General features: G+C 37.8%; 1 protein-coding gene and 1 pseudogene across 3 annotated transcripts in view; one reads left to right on the top strand and one right to left on the bottom strand.

The window, feature by feature from the left end:
* Positions 1-19,234, bottom strand: part of Fchsd2 (FCH and double SH3 domains 2) — a 215,412-nt gene that overhangs the window by 121,267 nt on the left and 74,911 nt on the right. For all 3 annotated transcript variants that reach the window (XM_041676210.1, XM_041676212.1, XM_041676211.1), the window contains exon 4: positions 13,486-13,562. In XM_041676210.1, the coding sequence (XP_041532144.1) occupies positions 13,486-13,562 (77 nt within the window). The remainder of the gene's footprint in view (positions 1-13,485; positions 13,563-19,234) is intronic.
* LOC121463968 lies at positions 6,449-10,845 on the top strand (annotated as a pseudogene).

Genomic DNA, 19,234 nt, shown 5'->3' with positions numbered 1-19,234 from the left:
AACAATACAAAGAATCAATGAGACAAAGAGTTGGTTCTTCAAGAAAATCAACAAAAAAGACAAACCTTTATCCAAACTAACCAAAAGGCAGAGAATATCCAAATTAACAAAATCAGAAATGAAAAGGGGGACATAGACATAACAACAGACATGGAGGAAATACAGAGGATCATTGGGTCATATTTTGAAAACCTGTACTCCACAAAATTGGAAAACATAAAGGAAACGGACAACTTTCTGGATAAATATCACTTACCAAAATTAAATCAAGACCAGATAAGCAAATTAAACAGACCTATAACTGCTGAAGAAATAGAAACAGTCGTCAAAAGTCTCTCAACCAAAAAAAAGCACAGGACCAGAATGGTTTCTGCTCAGAATTCTACAAAACTTTCAAAGAGAAACTAATACAAATACTCCTCAAATTATTCCACACAATAGAAACAGAGGGAACATTGCCAGACTCTTTTTGTGAGGCTACAATTACCCTGATACCCAAACCACAGAAAGACATTACTAAGAAAGAGAATTACAGACCAATCTCACTCATGAACATTGATGCAAAAATACTAAATAAGGCAGGTGGATCTCTGTGAGTTTGAGGCCAGCCTGGTCTACAAGAGCTAGTTCCAGGACTGGAACCAAAAATCTACGGAGAAACCCTGTCTCGAAAATCAAAAAAAAAAAAAAAAAAAAAAAACCTAAATAAAATACTGGCAAATCGAATCCAAGAACACATCAGAACCATCCACCATGATCAAGTTGGCTTCATCCCACCGATGCAAGGATGGTTCAACATACGAAAATCTGTCAACATAATCCACCATATAAATAAGCTGAAAAATAAAAACCCATGATCATCTTATTAGATGCTGAAAAAAACTTTTGACAAAATACAACATCCCTTCATGATAAAGGTCTTGGAGAAAGCAGGGATATAAAGAACATACCTAAACATAATTAAGGCAATATACAGCAAGTCACCAGCCAACATCAAACTAAATGGAGAGAAACTCCCAGTGAATCCACTGAAATCAGGAACAAGACAAGGTTGTCCACTCTCTGCATACCTATTCAATATAGTTCTTGAGGTCCTAACTAGAGAAATAAAACACCAAAGGGAGATCAAGGGGATACAAATTGGAAAAGAAGAAGTCAAACTCTCACTGTTTGCTGATGATATGATAGTTTATATAAGTGAACCCAAAAATTCTACCGAGGAACTTCTACAACTCATAAACACTTTCACCAATGTAGCAGGATACAAGATTAACTCAAAAAAATCAGTAGCCCTCCTGTACACAGATGATAAAAGGGCTGGGGAAGAAATCAGAGAATCAACACCCTTCACAATAGCCATAAATAGCATAAAATATCTCTGAGTAACTCTAACCAAACAAGTGGAAGACTTGTATGACAAGAACTTTAAATCTTTGAAGAAAGAAATTGAAGAAGACACCAGAAAGTGGAAAGATCTTCCATGCTCTTGGGTAGGAAGAATTAATATAGTAAAAATGGCAATCTTACAAAAAGCAATCTACAGATTCAACGCAATGCCCATCAAAATCCCAGCAAAATTATTCATATACTTCGAAAGAACGGTACTCAACTTCATATGGAAAAGCAAAACACCCAGGGTAGCCAAAACAATCCTGTGCAATAAAAGAACTTCTGGAGGCATCACAATCCCTGGCTTCAAACTCTACTACAGAGCTACAGTACTGAAAACAGCCTGGTATTGACATAAGAACAGACAGGAGGACCAATGGAACTGAATAGAAGACCTGGATATCAATCTACACATCTTTGAACACCTGATCTTTGATAAAGAAGCAAAAAATATCAAATGGAAAAAAGAAAGCATATTTAACAAGTGGTGCTGGCATAACTAGATATCAACATATAGAATGAAAATAGATCCATATCTATCACCATGCACAAAACTCAAGTCCAAATGGATCAAAGACCTCAACATAAAGGCAGCCACACTGAACCTTATAGAAGAGCAAGTAGGAAAAAAAAAAAAGAAAAGTAGGAAGTACACTTGAACTCACTGGCACAAGCAACCACTTCCTAAATATGACCCCAGCAGCACAGACACAGAGAGAAACAATTAATAAATGGGACCTCCTGAAACTGAAAAGCTTCTGAAAAGCAAAGAACACTGTCAACAAGACAAAATGACAGCCTACAGAATGGGAAAAGATCTTTAACAACCTCACATCAGACAGCAGTCTGATCTCCAAAATATATAAAGAACTCAAAAAATCAGTCATCAAAAGAACAAATAATCCAATAAAAAATGGAGTACAGACCTAAACAGAGAACTCTCAACACAGGAATTTAAAATGGCTTAAAGACACCAAAGGAAATGTTCAACATCCTTAGTCATTAGAGAAATACAAATCAAAACAACTCTGAGATTCCATCTTACACCTGTAAGAATGGCCAAAATCAAAAACACTGATGAAACTTATGCTGGAGAGGTTATGGGGAAAAGGGAACACTTCTGCATTGCTGGTGGGAATGCAAGCTGGTACAACCGCTTTGGATATCAGTGTGGTAATTTCTCAGAATATTAGGAAACAACATTCCTCAAGACCCAGTAATACCACTTTTCGGTATATATCCAAAGGATGCTCAATTGTGACACAAGGACATGTGCTCAACTATATTCATAGCAGCAATGTTTGTCATAGCCAGAATCTGGAAATATCCTAAATGCCCCTCGATCAAAAAATGGATAAGAAAAATGTGGTACATTTACACAACGGAGTACTACATAGCAGAAAAAAAAAATTACAGCTTGAACTTTCAGGAAAATGGATGCAACTAGGAAACATTATTTTGAGTGTGGTAAGCCAGACACAGAAAGACAATTATCACATGTACTCACTCATAGGTGATTTTTAAACAGAAATCAAAGAAAACCAGCCTATAAACCACAATCCCAGAGAACTTAGACAACAATGAGGACACTAAGATAGACTTATATAGATCTAATCTACATGGGAAGTAGAAAGTAGAAAAAGACAAGATCTCCTTAGTAAATTGGGAGCATGGAGACCTTGGGGGAGGGTTTAAAGGGGAGGGGAAAGGCAGGGAGGGGAACAGAGAAAAATGTAGAACTCAATAAATATCAATAAAAATTGTATTAAAAAATTTTAAAAACCCAGCAATTGAAAATAAAAAGAAAAGAAAAACTAAAACCATGTAAAGATGGAAAATATACAGAGAATCCGGATACTGTATGTTACTGTGTTGTCTTTGAATTGTTTGACTGCTGAGGAAGGAGCAACAGCTGCTAAAAGACATTTGATTATAAATGCTGCTGGACTGATCCAAGCTATATATTTTGAAAATGCCCTGGATTCAAATTTTAAGTCAAAAGATATATTACTTCGAAGAAGAACTTTTGCTTTTGTTTCCACAGGAAATGAGAGGCTGTGGATTCATTCAGGTTTGATCAAGGAAGAGCCCCATGCACAATTTCTGACAGGAGCAGGGATGGCCAGATGACCTAATGTTTCAGAGTGACTCTGTTGCAGTTTCCTCTGAGTTCTACACCCAGAATAGCCTCAAGACTGTTGGCTGACATGATCTAGTCTCAAAGAATACTCCAGTCAGGACTTGACCATCATCCTTAATTTTCTTTGGTTACCCCCATAAGATTATCAGCACTCTCAATCAGCAGGAAGTAGCCTAGAAAACTACATCCACACTCCCAAAAAATGGATTATGGATGTTTGTCTTTGTTTAGTGTTGGTTATAAGTTGTTTTTGATAATGGTCAGGAAAAAAGCTAAACAAAGGAGATTAGATTCAGAGTTCTTGTTTTGAAAAGAAAAAAAGGGGAAGTGCTGTGGGATAATGCTCTTGTACCCTGTAAATATTTGTCACTTGTATTGATTTAATTAAACGCTGACTGGACAGTAGCCAGACAGAAAGTACAGGTGGGTGACCAGACTAGGAGAATTCTAGGAAGAGGAAAGGCTCAGTCTATAGATGTCAGCCAGTTGCCAAGAAAACAAGACATGTAGAAAATGAGGTAATGCCATGGCCACATGCAATACATAGACTAATAGAAATGGGTTAATTGATGATGTAACAGCTAGCTAGAAATATGTCTGAGCCATTGGCCAAACAGTGTTGCAATTCATATACTTTTTGCATGATTAATCAGGTCTGGGTGGCTGGGAAATAAAAGCACAGTCTCTGTTTACAAATGTAGGTCACTACATTTTCACTAAAAACATTTTTTAAAGTTACTAGATTTCTAGTAGCAAACATACCCTAAACAATGAGGTCCTTATTAAAAGACATAGAATTCAGATACCAGTATAACACTTGGGTTTAAGTTCTAGATCAGTTTGTTTTGTTTTTAGACAGGGTCTCATTCTACAGCCCTGGCTGGCCTAAACTTTACTATAAGCTCAACCCGTCCTTGAACTTGTCATAACACCTTGGCCTCAGCTTCCCATAATGTTGGGAATTATAAGGATCCACCACAATGCCTGGATCAAGTTCAAGTTCGAGCAACATAACCATGTAGCATATCCCACATGTTTTTATTGCTTCCATTCACTAATAAGAAGGTGAAAACACCAAGCTCCCAGGACATCATTCTTGCTGACTCGCTCCACCTTGCTAACTACTCTCACCGTCTGTTGTTGGTTTCTCGGTATCTTCAGCCCAATACACGCTATAGTGTCCCAGAGTCTATCCAGTTTCTCTCAATATTAGTTCATCCAAGCTCATGATTTAAATACATCACTATGCTGACAATTCCTGATCTTTTAAGATCTTTCCACACACCTTCCCTAATCTTCAACTACTGATTGATTAATTATGCATTAGATATTTATAAACACTGTATACCTAATACATCCAAGAACAAACTTAATTTTTCTAGACTCAGTTCTGGCAAACTATTTAATCTTGTGAATGGTCACTGAATCATTCTTTTTTTTTCCTCTTACATTTCACAAATGTTTCATCAAGGAATTTTTGTTTGCTTGAACTTACAGAACAGAATCTGATCACTAATGACCTCCAGCATTGCCCCCATCTGGTGTACGCCACTATCATCTTGTGCCTGGATTAATGTAAAGGTCTCCTGACATCTGCCTCTGTCCTGTCCCTACAATACAATACCTACTACTTCAATCTCAACATCAGAAAACTAGGCAGAATTTAATACTGTCAGGCAGTATCAGTATCTACTTCCTTGTTATGGTAGTATAGGGTGTTGCCACTGGGGCACCTGAGTAAAGAATATGAGTCAGTGAGTGTTCTTTATATTATTTGTGGGGTGTTAAATTACATTTGCACAAAGGAGTGTTACTTAGCTTACTGAGTTTACTGTTTTAAAATGAAGATTATTGTTTAAAAATGACATCATAAAATTTGTAGGTAAATGGATAGAAATAGAAAAAAATCATCCTGAGTGAGGTAAGACAGACTCAGATAAATAGGGTATGTATTCATTTATAAAGTATCATTAGCAATTAAGCAAATGATAACCAAGCTATAATCTCTAGACCCAGAGACATTATGTAAGAAAGAAGGGTCTAGAGGGGACTCAGGAATCTCCCTGGGAAGGGCAAATGTCTTATGGGTGAACTAGGGACAGGTGAGGGGTGGAGATGGGGTGGAGGGAGAGAGTGTGGGGAGAAACATATGCATGTGGGGGGCACCTGAGGGTTGTGAAGAAACCTAGAGCAGTAGAAGTTTCCTAGAATCTATGAAAGTGACTGGTCATCTCTTGTAGCTAAGAAAGGCTTCCAGTGGTGGGACTAGATTGTGTTAATTGAGTTGTTGGTCAAGGGGGTTCTATGGAAATCCCCAAACAACCCAGGCTGTTGGTAAAACAAAAAGTTGCTCTCTACAATCAGACAGTGGGACCCCACTGCCAAGGACAACACCCACACAATTCACTGAAGATGGAGATGTCTGTTATGCTGGTACCGACCAGGAGCCCTCATTCCTACATTCTAGTCTCCTTGGTGAGGGAAGGTACTTTGCAGGCTACTGAAAAAGAAATGTGGACACCATCCCAGCCACAAAACCTTTGACCTACAATCTGTCCTGCTTGCAAAATATGCTAGGGCGATAGTGGCACATAACTTGTAGGAGAACCCACCAATGTTTGATGTGACTTCACAAGAAGGAACCCATTCTTGATACTGCTTGGCTAACCAACCAGAGACTAGATAGCCCAGAGAACTAGGGAAAATCCAAACACTTACTAGTCTGAAAAAAGAAATCAATAAACAGATTTCTAACGATATCCTGCTATATTATCAAATCAGTGTGTTATCCAGTTAACTTCAGAGAGGTTTTTTGGCAGTAGATGGGAGAGAGAGTCTAAAAGGGAGGGTTCCATCAAATCCCCCACCTCAGAGCTCAAAGAACTATATAGAAGAGGAGGGAGAAAGATTGCAAAGGGAATGGAGGACACCAGCAGAGATGAAGATAGTCATGATGAAAGGTAAAGGCAGTTTGTTGCTATAGCAAATGGAATTGTGAAAGGGAGCAATTGTGGGCAGAGAGAAGCAGCCAACAACATAGAGAAGGTAAAATCTAGAGAAGTAGAAGACATCTGATCTTCGGTTTTAGAATGAACCATATTTTCTAATAAAAATGTTAGTGCCAGTTTACAGAGAATATTTATTTATTTTATATAGTTGTTTTGTCTGGATATCTGTCTGCACATCAGAAGAGGGCATAGGGTCCCAAGGGACTTCAGTAATAGACTGCTGTGAACTGACACGTGGGTGCCAGGAACTGAACCCAGGACCTTTGGCAGACCAGCCAGTGTTTATAACCACTAATCCATTTCTCCAGGCCACATAGAAAATATTTAAAACCAGGTTTGATGACGGAAATCTCTAGAAAGCTGAGGCGGGAACTTTGAGGAGTACTGACAGTGTAAGCACAAAAAACCTACCTGCAAAGAATATAAAAAATACCCCCAGAGATAATATTACAAAAGTCTAGTTTTCACGTCAATGGGGTGGTAACACAGCATTAATGGTACATGCATCATCACACTGGTAAATGAAATAAAGGTCCAATCAGGCATGCTGATGAAAATGAATGACTTAATTAATAGAAAAGAGTAATTTTAAATAAACATTTGAATAAATATAAAAATACATTGATAAAGAATTTATGGTAGACAATTTCAGGGTATGTAATGTGAGTAGATGATACGAGGAAAAGAAGAGGCTGACTTTGTACTGTTTATACTCTTACTATTTAACTAATGATAATCATATATTACTTTGATAAAAATTTCTAAACTAAACCAAACTATAAATTAACTAAACAGGAAGCTGAAATTACTAAAACTAAAACAAAATAAGCTTCAAATAAATAAATAAATAAATAAATATTGGCAGTTCCATTCCCAACAGACAGCTCTACAAGACACTCAGGCACCTGAGGCTCAGAAGAGGGGGCAGGAGATTTTTAAAAGATAGAGGATCTCTTTGCTCATATCTGACTCCTCCCATTCTTCAACTAAACTTTGGGAGCTCAGCCCAGTCCTCTGCTGCGGGTCCCTGCCTCTGTTCCCATCAGTTGCTGGATGAAGGTTCTATGGTGACATCTACGCTATTCATCAACCTGACTGACTACAGGGCAAGGCCAGTTTGGGTACCCTCCCCTCTATTGCTTAGGGTCTTAGCTTGGATCATCTTTGTGGATTCCTAGGAATTTCTCCAGTGCCAGATTTCTGGCTAGCTCCATAATGGCTCCCTCAATCAAAGTATCTCTTTCCTTGCTCTCCATCTCTTTCGTTCCTCAATCTTGACTACCCTTTTCTCACATTATCCTTCTCAGCTTCCTCTTCCCCTTCCACTCTCCTTTCTTCCCCCACCCCCATACCCCCAATTTTGTCAGAAGCTCTTTTCTATTTCCCCTTTCCAGGTGGATCTATGTATGTTTTTCTTAGGATTCACCTTGTTACTTGGCTTCTCTAGGGTTATGGACTATAGGCTCGTAATCCTTTGCTTTACAGCTAGTATTACGAGTGGGTATATACCATGTTCATCTTTCTGGGTCTGGGTTACCTCATGCAGGATTTTTTTTTTTTAGTTCTATCTATTTGCACACAAATTTCAAGATGTCATTGTATTTTACTGCAGAGTAATACTCCATTGTGTAAATGTACCACATTTTCTTTATCTATTCTTCGGTTGTAGGGCCTTTAGGCTGTTTCCAGGTTCTGGCTATTACAAATAAAGCTGCTATGCACATAGCTGAAGAAATGTCCTTGTAGTATGAGTGAGCATTCTTTGGGTATATGCTCAAGAGTGATACTGCTGTGTCCTAAGGTAGGTTGATTCCCAGTTTTCTGAGAAACCACCATACTGATTTCCAGAATGGTTGTACAAGTCTGTATTCTTTTTTTTTTTTACAAGTCTGTATTCTCACCAGCAATAGAGAAGTGTTCCCCTTACTCCACATCCTCTCCAGCATACGCTATCATTGGTGTTTTTGATCTTTGCCATTCTGATTAGTGTAAGATGGAATCTCAGAGTTGTTTTGATTTGCATTTCTCTGATGCCTAAAGATGTTGAACATTTCTTTAAGTGTCTTCTGGCCATCTGAGATTCTTCTGTTGAGAGTTCTCTGTTTAGTTCTCCCATTTTTAATTAGGTTATTTGGAATTTTGATGTCTAATTTCTTGAGTTCTTTATATATTTTGAAGATCAGGCCTGTCTGATGTGGGGTTAGTGAAGATCTTTTCCCATTCAGTAGGTTGTCTTTTTGTCTTATTGACTATCCTTTTCTTTCTAGAAGTTTCTCAGTTTCAGGAGGTCCCATTTATTTATTGTTGCTCTCAGTGTCTGTGCTACTGGTGTTATGTTTAGAAATGTTCTCCTGTGGTCATGCATTTAAGGTTTACTTCCCACTTTTTCTTCTATCAGGTTCAGTGTGGTCAGATTTATATTGAAGTCTTTAATCCATCTGGACTTGAGTTTTGTACATGGGGATAGATGTGGATCTATTTGCATTCTTTTTACATGTTGACATCCAGTTATGCCAGCACCATTTGTTGAACATGCTTTCTTATTTTCATTGCATACTTTTAGCTTGTCAAAAATCAGCTGTTCATAGGTGTGTGGATTAATATCCATTAGTCAACTTGCCTGTTTTTCTGCCAACATCAAGTTGTTTTCAAGGTCATGAGGGGGACACACACTGAAACAGTTTACCTGAGCTAATGGGAGCTCACCAACTCCAGCCAGACAGGGAAGGAACCAGCATAGGACCAAACTAGTCTCTCTGAATATGGGTGACAGTTGTATGCCTGGGGCAGACTGAGGCACTGGCAGTGGCAGTGGCACCAGATTTATCCCTATTGCTTTTTGAGAACCTGTTCTCTTTGGATGGATACCTTGTTTAGCCTAGATATAGCAGTAGGGAGGGTCTTGAACCTTCCCCAAAGCAATGTGCCTTACCCTCTCTGAGGAGTGGATGGGGGGTGTGTGGAGGAGATGGGAAGAGGGGAGGGACTGAGAACTTGGATTGGTATGTAAAATGAAAAAAAAGATAGTTTGTTTTATTTTTTAAAAAATAAAATAACATAAAAATATAGAAGATCATGGACTTTTCTGTAAGACTGTGTCTCCTAAAAATGTCAGAAGCTATACCCATAAAGTCTCACCAATAGCACTGTCTAAACATGAGCTGAACAAGGACAGCTCCAACTGACAAGCGGGTGAAGGGAAACCCCATGACACCTCAAGTCTAAAAAGAATTTCCAGGCAACTAAGGCACACTGAGAGCAGGAAAAATAATCTTCCCCAGGGAAGAGCACAACAACTGGCCACCCCTGAAAACAACTATAAAGTAACATTATAATATTTTGAACCAGCTGTACTTACATATTTACGAATATATGTGAATGTGTAAAAATACACACATATACACATGTAGCAGTAATTAATGAAAAAAGCCATGAATTTTTTTTTTTTTTAATTTATTTATTTATTATGTATACACTATTCTGTCTGTATGCCTGAAGGCCAGAAGAGGGCGCCAGACCTCTTTACAGATGGTTGTGAGCCACCATGTGGTTGCTGGGAATTGAACTCAGGACCTTTGGAAGAGCAGGCAATGCTCTTAACCACTGAGCCATCTCTCCAGCCCCCAAAAGCCATGAATTTGAAAGAGATAATGGAAAGGTTTGGAGAGATGAAAGGGAAGGGGGGAAATGATGTAATTGTATTATAATCTCCCAAAGTAAAAGGAATTAAGTTTTTTAAATTGGCAATTGCCATTTTACCCTCAGTTATGATCTTTCTATTGTCGTCTCCAGAATACTTTCATCATCCTCTAAGTTACCTAAGTTAAAATTTCTGGGTGTAGACCATTTACTACCACCAGAACGGTTGGGAGCTCAAGAGCAAGCTTAGAAGTTGCCGCTAAGGGAAAATGTGGCTCTGGAAAAGGGAGGAAAGGAAATACAGCTTCTGGGAGTAACAGTGCTGACAAAAAGGCTCAGAGCCCAAAGGTGGTGCCAATGCAGTAAGGTTAGACACATTCTAAATGAAAAAACATGACAAAATCGTGGAAGCTACGGAAAAGCTAAAATTTAGAAAGAGATTCAGTGAAGTGGCCATACAATATAGTGAGGATAAAGTCGGACAAGGGAGTGACTTGGGCTGGATGACCAGAGTCCATGGTGGATCTAGAATCAAGAAGCAGCATCAGCCTTGCCTGTAAATTGGATAAGTCTGTTTGCAGACCTACCGGTTACAACAAAAATTGGATATCATATTACTAGCTTAAAGGAAGAAAATAAAATAATATGAAAGACAGAAAGAAAGCCCCTGGGAGTCACTGTTTAATCCTCCCTCCCTTTCTACTTTTTTTTTTTTTTTTTTTTTTTGGTTTTTCGAGACAGGGTTTCTCTGTGGCTTTTGGAGCCTCCTGGAACTAGCTCTGTAGACCAGGCTGGCCTCAAACTCACAGAGATCCGCCTGCCTCTGCCTCCCGAGTGCTGGGATTAAAGGCGCGTGCCACCATCGCCCGGCTCCTTTCTACTTCTTTTAAAAGAAGATAAGTAAATATTTATCAAGTGTCTTCTGTGCCAAGAACTATTTTAGTTACAGAGGAAGCTGTCTATAATTGCTTCAGAATAAATCTTGACAAACCCCACACCAAATCAACTGTAAGTCTTCTGGCTTCACTCTCTTAGAAACCTCTGAAATCTTCCTTACAACCTCATTTTTAGTATAATTTTTATTATTCTGATGAAGATAAATTATAATGGTTTATATTTTGGGCATTTTTGTGCAACTCTACCTTGCACTGTGACTGTGGAGTTAGTTGTGAGCTTCTCTACTGACATTCTTCAATGCCTCTGTTACCTTCCCCTAGGCACGATCTTGAAAGCCATTTATGATGCTTACCTACACATCCCCACCTCAGTGCCAGGTTCACCCTCTAACCCACACATTTCACAAGAGCCTGTCACTGTTTCCTAGGCGCCACATCTTCAAGATGTTACTCCTGCTCAATTCCTTTCACCAAGTTGTCTGTCTGGCAACGTCTTGCACATTTCTTAAGACTAAGTGCTATAAGCCGAGGTTTTTCTGCATATCCACTTCTACTACTTCCAAATTTGACATCTGTTTATAGTGACTACTTTCTGTAAGTTCCTGAAAAACAGACCATATCTTTAAAGGTCTCTAATCCTAAAGTTTACTCTAACAGCTAACTTATTATATAAAATAAGAATAATTATATTTCCCTCACTGGGTTGTTTTAATAATCACGAATGTGAGCAAAGTCCTACAAGGTGTCTGGCATTTAGTAAATATTCAGTAGCTGTTGGGTTAAAACACCTCTTTTATAAGCTTGCCTGGAAGAAGAGCCATTCCCTTCTTTCTTTAGTAACCTGAATCCTGAATTTCAAACACACTAGAATACACCTCATCCATCATTTGTAGTCCTGCATCAGCAACACAGTCTCTCCTGGAAGGCCGATTCACATCAGTCATGCAGAGCCTGTTTCCTAACCATGGGCTTTACTTTACTGTCTCTTTTACTTAGTATTTGATCCCCGTATCTCTTTCCCCTCAGCGAACTGTTTACATACTAATAAGTTCATAAAAAAACTCTTACTTTTATTTCTTATTTACTTTAATATTAAAATTATGCTATCTATTTTTTTGTAGCTATGCAAGCTGAACTGTGGCAGTGTAAATAATTTTTAGATTTCTTTTCACATTCCATTTTCTAGCCCCGTTCATTTTCTGGAGGGAGGGAGATCGAGACAGGGTTTCTCTGTGAAACAGCCATGGCTGAACTCGAATTCACAAAAGATCACACTGGGATGAAAGTTGTGCTCTACCCTGCCCGGCTCCAGCCCCTTTTAGGAAATGCTTTCATGTCGGTCTTCATGGACATTTCGGTTGCATGCTTCTGAGTTAGGCTTTAAAATGGACTCTTAACTACTCAATTTTTTTTAACTGTTGTTTGTTGGAAACGGTCTTTAATTCCAAGAAGATGGTAAATGCTGAGTTTTTTGACTTCTCTACCTCCCAAAGCAATGACATCCCTAAGCACAAAAACCAGTAAGTGTTTTCAAATTTTGTTGCCCCAAAAGGTATCAAAGTCTAAACAAAATCACAAGATACTGGTAGGTTACTGAGGACAAAATCTGTATTCTGCTGTCGCTGGCCTTCTTGAAAAGTTTCATGTGGAACATAAACTGGTGAGCTTTTCCACACCCTCTTATATACATACATTTCCAATGTTAAGTATCATGCTACACACAAAGTACTTCTCACTCATTATTAAAATACTTATTCACAAAGATCAAGTTTGAAAATTAAAGATTTATTTTAACATGTCAATGAGCATGATAGCAGTGTAATCTTGTTTCATTACTATTGCAACAATGTTCCATTATCACAGATTCATAAGAAAACAACCTGTTTCTCTGTTCTTTCAATTCCATATGCGGGTATTCATATATAATTCCGGATTAAGATATGTTGAAATAATCTAATTTACAAAGTTTATTCATGCTGTGGAATATAATTTTTTAAAATAATTATGTCTTTAAAACAGGCAAAGAAAAAGGTAATCCTTTTAAAAACTGGAGTATCAATCACATTATTTAACTGTAACTCTGAGTAAAACCATTTTAAAACAAAGGTCACGACTCAGTTTGTACAAAGTACATGCCATGCAAGCATGAGAACTGAGTTCAATTCCCAGCAACTACATTAAAAAACTGGGTGTAGTGGCATATGCTTATAATCCCAACACTGGAGAGGTAGAGAAAATATGCTCCCTAGGGCTTACTGGCCAACCAGCCTAGTCTAATTGGCAAACTTCAGGGTCCAATAAGAGACTCTGTATTAGAAAACAAGTTGATGGTTCTAGAGAAATGATATCTGAGGTTGAGCTCTGGCCTACACACACACACACACACACACACACACACACTTTAGTAAGTTACCTGTAATCATTCCGATCATCACTTTTTATTCCAGGCCAATCTCTCTTCAGATATTGACTAGCCAACTTCTGGATACCCTGTTAAAAATATTTAAGGATGAGAAAAGTGGGACTTAAGGAATATCCATTTCATATCACCAAACTATTTGACTAATCACACAGCTGGCATCTAAGGCTCCTATTGTAACTTGGCTGAAGCATGGACCACATTTCTAAATTACAGCAAAACTCTTGAACTATGAGGAGAGAAAATATATCTACACATCTATCATCCAATGCATAACAACAACTAAAGCGCCTTTGGATCTTAAGTTCTTCCTAAACTTGGAATAGTTGGGTTTCACTATTTCCAGGTACTATGCATTCTGAGAACTCATCTTGATTATAATCTCCAGTACTTACACTTAACTGTTTATACTCTGGGGAGCCCAGCTGCTAAGTTCCTGTTGGCTACATAACAGTATTTTTCTCATTTCTGCACTTTGCTCATGTCATCTCCACCACATGAAATACCTTCCTAGCATCTCACAATCATACCTGACAAACTCTTACCTCCCTTTCTTTTAAAGACTCTTACACTTCCTAAACAAACTAAGTATAAGCAGAAAAGACAATTTTAATGCACAGGTAATTCATTTCATTCTACTAAAATAATGTTATTATTTGTTTACAGGTTGGAATTCTACATGAATAAACTATCTTTCTGAACTATTTGGTTCTCCTGAGATACATTTCCTCCCACCCCCGAGACAGAGTTTCTCTGTGTAGCTTTGGAGCCTGTTCTGGCACTCGCTCTGTAGACCAGGCTGGACTCAAACTCACAGAGATCTGCCTGCCTTTGCTTCCCAGGAGCAAGAATTAAAGGCATGCACTACCATAGCCTGGCCTGAAATACAGTTCTTAATGGAAAAATAGAATATTTGATTGTTCAGTTCTGGCCCATTATAAACTCATATTTTAAATAATGGATGTATTCTAATTAATTGCAGTCACATATATGGTCTGTAGGGGCTTCCCCAAACTGGCTCCATTATCATGACCTAAACAGTCTTTGACTCATTCTTTCTTTTCCAGTTCCTCGTTCAGACCCAAAATAAGTTAGTTTTTCATGGACACCTAAGAAACTATTTAGAGTGTATAAGCTGGGTAAGTCCTTACCTTTTTCCTCTTTTTAACCACCACCTATACCTCCATTCAGTTATGGTCATGCAATCCTATTTATTCATAATCCTCCTATCCTGTTACTCTTATTTAAATATTTTTCTGTTTATTAACTATAAGTTCCATTAGGTAAGGATCATGTTTATTTATTAATAAAGTACTATATGCACAGGCTATAACAGAGTGGTTAGCATTTAGTTGATGCTAAAAATCCACTGACTACACGAATAAACTTCATTTATATTACTCTGATCCTAATGTATAATACCAATCTTTGGTGTTTTTGTCATTGTAGATTTAAAATGTTTGGATCAAAATTTCTATGGTCCTTAATTTTCACATAGGAAAATATGATACTACAACTATTAATTTTAACTACAAATAAATTCCTCAGTAAAATTAGTAAAATTTGGCTACCTTCATGACTGAAAGAGATTATGTTTGTTCCAAAACAATGAAAAAAAAATCCTGAGTCGGATAGTGGTGGTGCATGCCTTTAATTTCAGCACTTGGGAGGCAGAGGCAGGCAGATCTCTGTGAGTTCAAGGTCAGTCTGGTGTACAAGAGCTAATTCCAGGATAGCTAGGGATGTTACACAGAGAAACATGTCCCGTCCCCGTCCCCCGCAAAAAGAAAAATTCCCTGAAATTTATTTCATGCTGCACATTATTTTTTGTAAAATTTGAACTAAGTCAAGATCTGTGAATTGAAGAACTCACTACCTATTGAAAGAAAGAGGTATGCAACAGAAAATGCCAAGCAACATGCAAGTCTCAAGAGGAAAAAAAAGCAATATAAATACCCCAATAAGAAACAGATGATGTGACATATAATTTATAAGATCATGATTTGATTTCCAGCCTCATTAACTCTAAAGTGTTTGTAGAACATTTCACGTAGAACACGGTCAGAGAAATGAGCCTCTCAAGAGAAGGGAAAGAAAAGAATGACAGGCAGCGCTCTTCAAGCTCATACAGAAGAAACACACTGTTTAACTTAACACTGTAAGAAAAAGAAACTTTAAAACCACAAAGAAAAAAGGAAACTTTATAATACTCAGATTTTACTTACTGTGTTATAGTTCATAGACAGTTAAATGTGAGTCAGACATGGTGGCACACGCCTGTCCTGTAACCCAGAACTTGGGAAACAGAAGTAAGAAGTATCACCACAAGTTTGAGAGCAGCAAGTTCCAGGACAGTATCAAAATGACAGGCTAAGTTTGAGCTACATCCAAAGTTCTCAAAATTTTTATAGAAAGACATCATTTAAAGTAGATTTTATCTGATTCTAAAAATTACCACATTGATTTAACTTTTTATGCATCCTAAATCACAAAAGCAGTTCTAGAGTTCTCAACCACAAAGCTGGACTGTATTAAACTGAATAAACCTTTCAGGGATGAGTTGAGGGATTCATAAACTGGACAAACAGTGTGCTCTCTAAATGAAAGACTTTATTCAGGTTAGTTCACAGCAACAGGAATCATGACTTCTATGTGCTCTGCAGCTGTTCAAGATCTAATCTGCAGAGATCTCAGAAATATCAGTACGGTCCTAAATAACATTTCATGCCTCTGAGGGCATTTTATATATTTAAATTAACTAGCTCACCTTCTAAATTATACTTAAAGCTACATCAGAGAGATAAATGGTCTCTTACAAAGAAAATTATCAACACTAATTAATTTGCTAAGAAAAATTATGGCTGGCTATATATATTTAAAGGACCTTTCTTCAGTCACTCCCCTGGCCCATGGGGAGTTACTCTCTAAAACTGGTCCACTAGGTATACATTTATATACATTGATTTGAACACCAGATACAAAAAGTTCCTTTGACTAGCAATGTAATTCCCACTAAAGCAGTGACTCCCATGAGCCCAGCCTTTGGAACATCCAATGACATCCTATTCCAACTTTTTAAAAAGCCATCAGTGTCTGATATAATACTTGTTTTGTTTTACCATTCAATAACACTTGCTGTATTCCCCTAACAAGTGAAGAAATACAAAGGAAGCCAGTGTTAAGTAGACACTGGGAAATGGACTGATGGTATAACCTCTGCCCATTCAAGCCAGCAAGCTGAGGAGTGTGCTCCTGGCTCTCCCAGAGCCATGCTGCATGTACATTTTCTTTAAAGGGCACAGAATAAAATTGAAACTTAAATTTTACTAAGAGATTGGCATCAGGTTGCTTTTTTAAATATCAGGAAACATTATTATTATTATTATTATTATTATTATTATTATTATTAATTGATGTCTTCCCAGTCCCATCACAGTTTCCCCTCCATCCTCTCATTTTAACACCCCCCTTAAGGCTCCTCCATCTACTCCTCCTGCTCCTCCTTTCTCTTCAGAAAAGGGCAGTCCTCCCATGAATATTAGTCAGGCGTGGTATAGCAAGTATATCAAGGAGACTAGGCGCCAACTTTCCTAGTAAGGCTAGGTGAGACAATGAGGTAGGAAGAAAGGGTCCCAAAAGCAGGTAACAGAGTCAGAGACACTCCAGCTCCTTCCGTTATAGCTCCCATAATCTTTCCTCTTCCTCTTCCACAGGACTCCCAGAAGTCAGCCTAATGTTTGGTTGTGGGTCTCTGATGACAACTGGGCTAGGCAACGATCTACGAGTATAGCAGAGTATCATTAGGATTAATTTCATTGATTTTTTTTTTAAAACCATTCACGTTTGGTTCTATCCTAGGTCTCTGGGCTGTTCAGCCTCTGGGTTCTGGACTTCCAGGCAGTTTCTGGAGTGGGCCTCTCATGGTATGGGTCTCAAGTTGGGCCCAAAAAATGGATAAAGAAAATGCGGTCCATTTACACAATGGAGTACTACTCATCTGTTAAAAACAATGACATCATGAAATTTGCTGGAAAATGGATGGAACTACAAAAGACCATCTTGAGTGGGATAACCCAGACACAGAAAGACAAACATGGTATGTACTCATTCATAAGTGAAAAAATAAAAAGTAAAAAAAATAAAAAGTAAAAGAATAACCATACTACAATCCACAGAGTCAAAGAAGCTGAGTAACAAGGAAGACTCAAGGGGAGGGGGCACATGAATCTCACTGTCAAGGGGAAGTAGAATAGACATTCCAGGTGGACAGGAGAGGAGTGAATGGTGGTGGGCATGGGAACAGGAAGGAGCAGGTGTGGGGGAGTGGAGGGAGAGTGTACTGGGAAAGACAACATTCTTTATATGCTATGCATTTGAATCACAAAATTTCCAATGCTACATAAATAATCTTTTAAAAGTACGTGCACTGAATAAGCTGTATGGAAGGGGTGACGATAGCCTTTATCACACTCAAACATCATCTTAATGGAAACAAGGAACTTTAATCTACTCTTTTATTTATTTTTGTAAGTGCTAGGAACTGAATCCAGACCCTCTCTAAGAGCAGCAAATGCCCTTAACTATTAAACCATCTCTCTAGCCCACAATACTTTTTCAATTTTTGCTTTTAAAAGCAGGGTCTCATTATGTAGCTAGCATAGAACTCTCTGTAGACCTGGTTAAGTTTGAACATACAAAGATCCACCTGCCTCTGCTTCCTGAGTGCTGGAATTAAAGAGGGGCACCACAACAGCAACCCTAATCCCACTCTTTTTAAGGAAAAGTTTGAAATAACTTTTTGGTTTTTTTTTTTAAAGACAATAACAATTGAATTTAAGTAATTGCTAAAATAAACATAAGTTCAGTAAGTATAGAGAATTAAGAGGTAAAAAAAGTTGTTAATCTTTTAAAACAATATTTTTACATACCAATCCAAATGATTTGAGAATAATATATCTACTAGAAATCATACAACCAAAGACAAAAGAAAGTATATCTACACACACTACCCTATTTGATAAAGTTTTTTGCACAATAGTTAATTTTAACAATTTTGCAATGTGTTGTACAGATACCACACTTCAAGAAATAAATACACGAAACACAGATTGAAAGAAGCCATGATTACTTGATGTTACAATAAGCAAGAGGGGAAACATGAAACAAGTAACTTAGGAGGGTGAATTAGAGGAGACATCTAAACCAAAACATACATAAAATAATCACAAAGATAGATGTGAATATGTGAAAAGCAAAAAACGATACAGACAGATGCACAGATAAGTAGTAAAGACATGTTTCCGAGCTATGTCCACTGAAAAATCCTAGAAGCAATGACAGCAAAGCAGTCACGATATATCCAGTGCAAAGATCTTGGCTTCCAATACATTTTTCCAATAAGATGAACCAGGGTTCCTTGCAAAAAAGGCTTACTACTAGAGCTAGGGTAGGAAATATAGGGTAGGATTGGTCTTCCAGAGGACCTCCATTCGATTCTTAAAACACACACAGAGCATAAAAAAAATAAAGAATGAAAGATTGTCACAGACCAAAAAAGAGACCAAAACTTAAATATAATGTTGATAGACACAAAGGTTATAGGAAAAAAACTGGTGTTTACACAGATTCAACACAAAGCCCATCAAAATCTCAGCAAAATTCCTCAAAGACCTCGAAAGTACGGTGCTCAACTTCATATAGAAAAGCAAAAAAACCCAGGATAGCCAAAACAATGCTGGGCAAT

Source organism: Microtus oregoni, unplaced genomic scaffold (genome assembly GCF_018167655.1).
Source record: "Microtus oregoni isolate MIOR12 unplaced genomic scaffold, Mior012 000027F_ref0000203, whole genome shotgun sequence".
Lineage (NCBI taxonomy): Eukaryota > Metazoa > Chordata > Mammalia > Rodentia > Cricetidae > Microtus > Microtus oregoni.
Note: the sequence above shows the minus strand (reverse complement) of the source record. Positions and strands in the feature narration are given on the sequence as shown.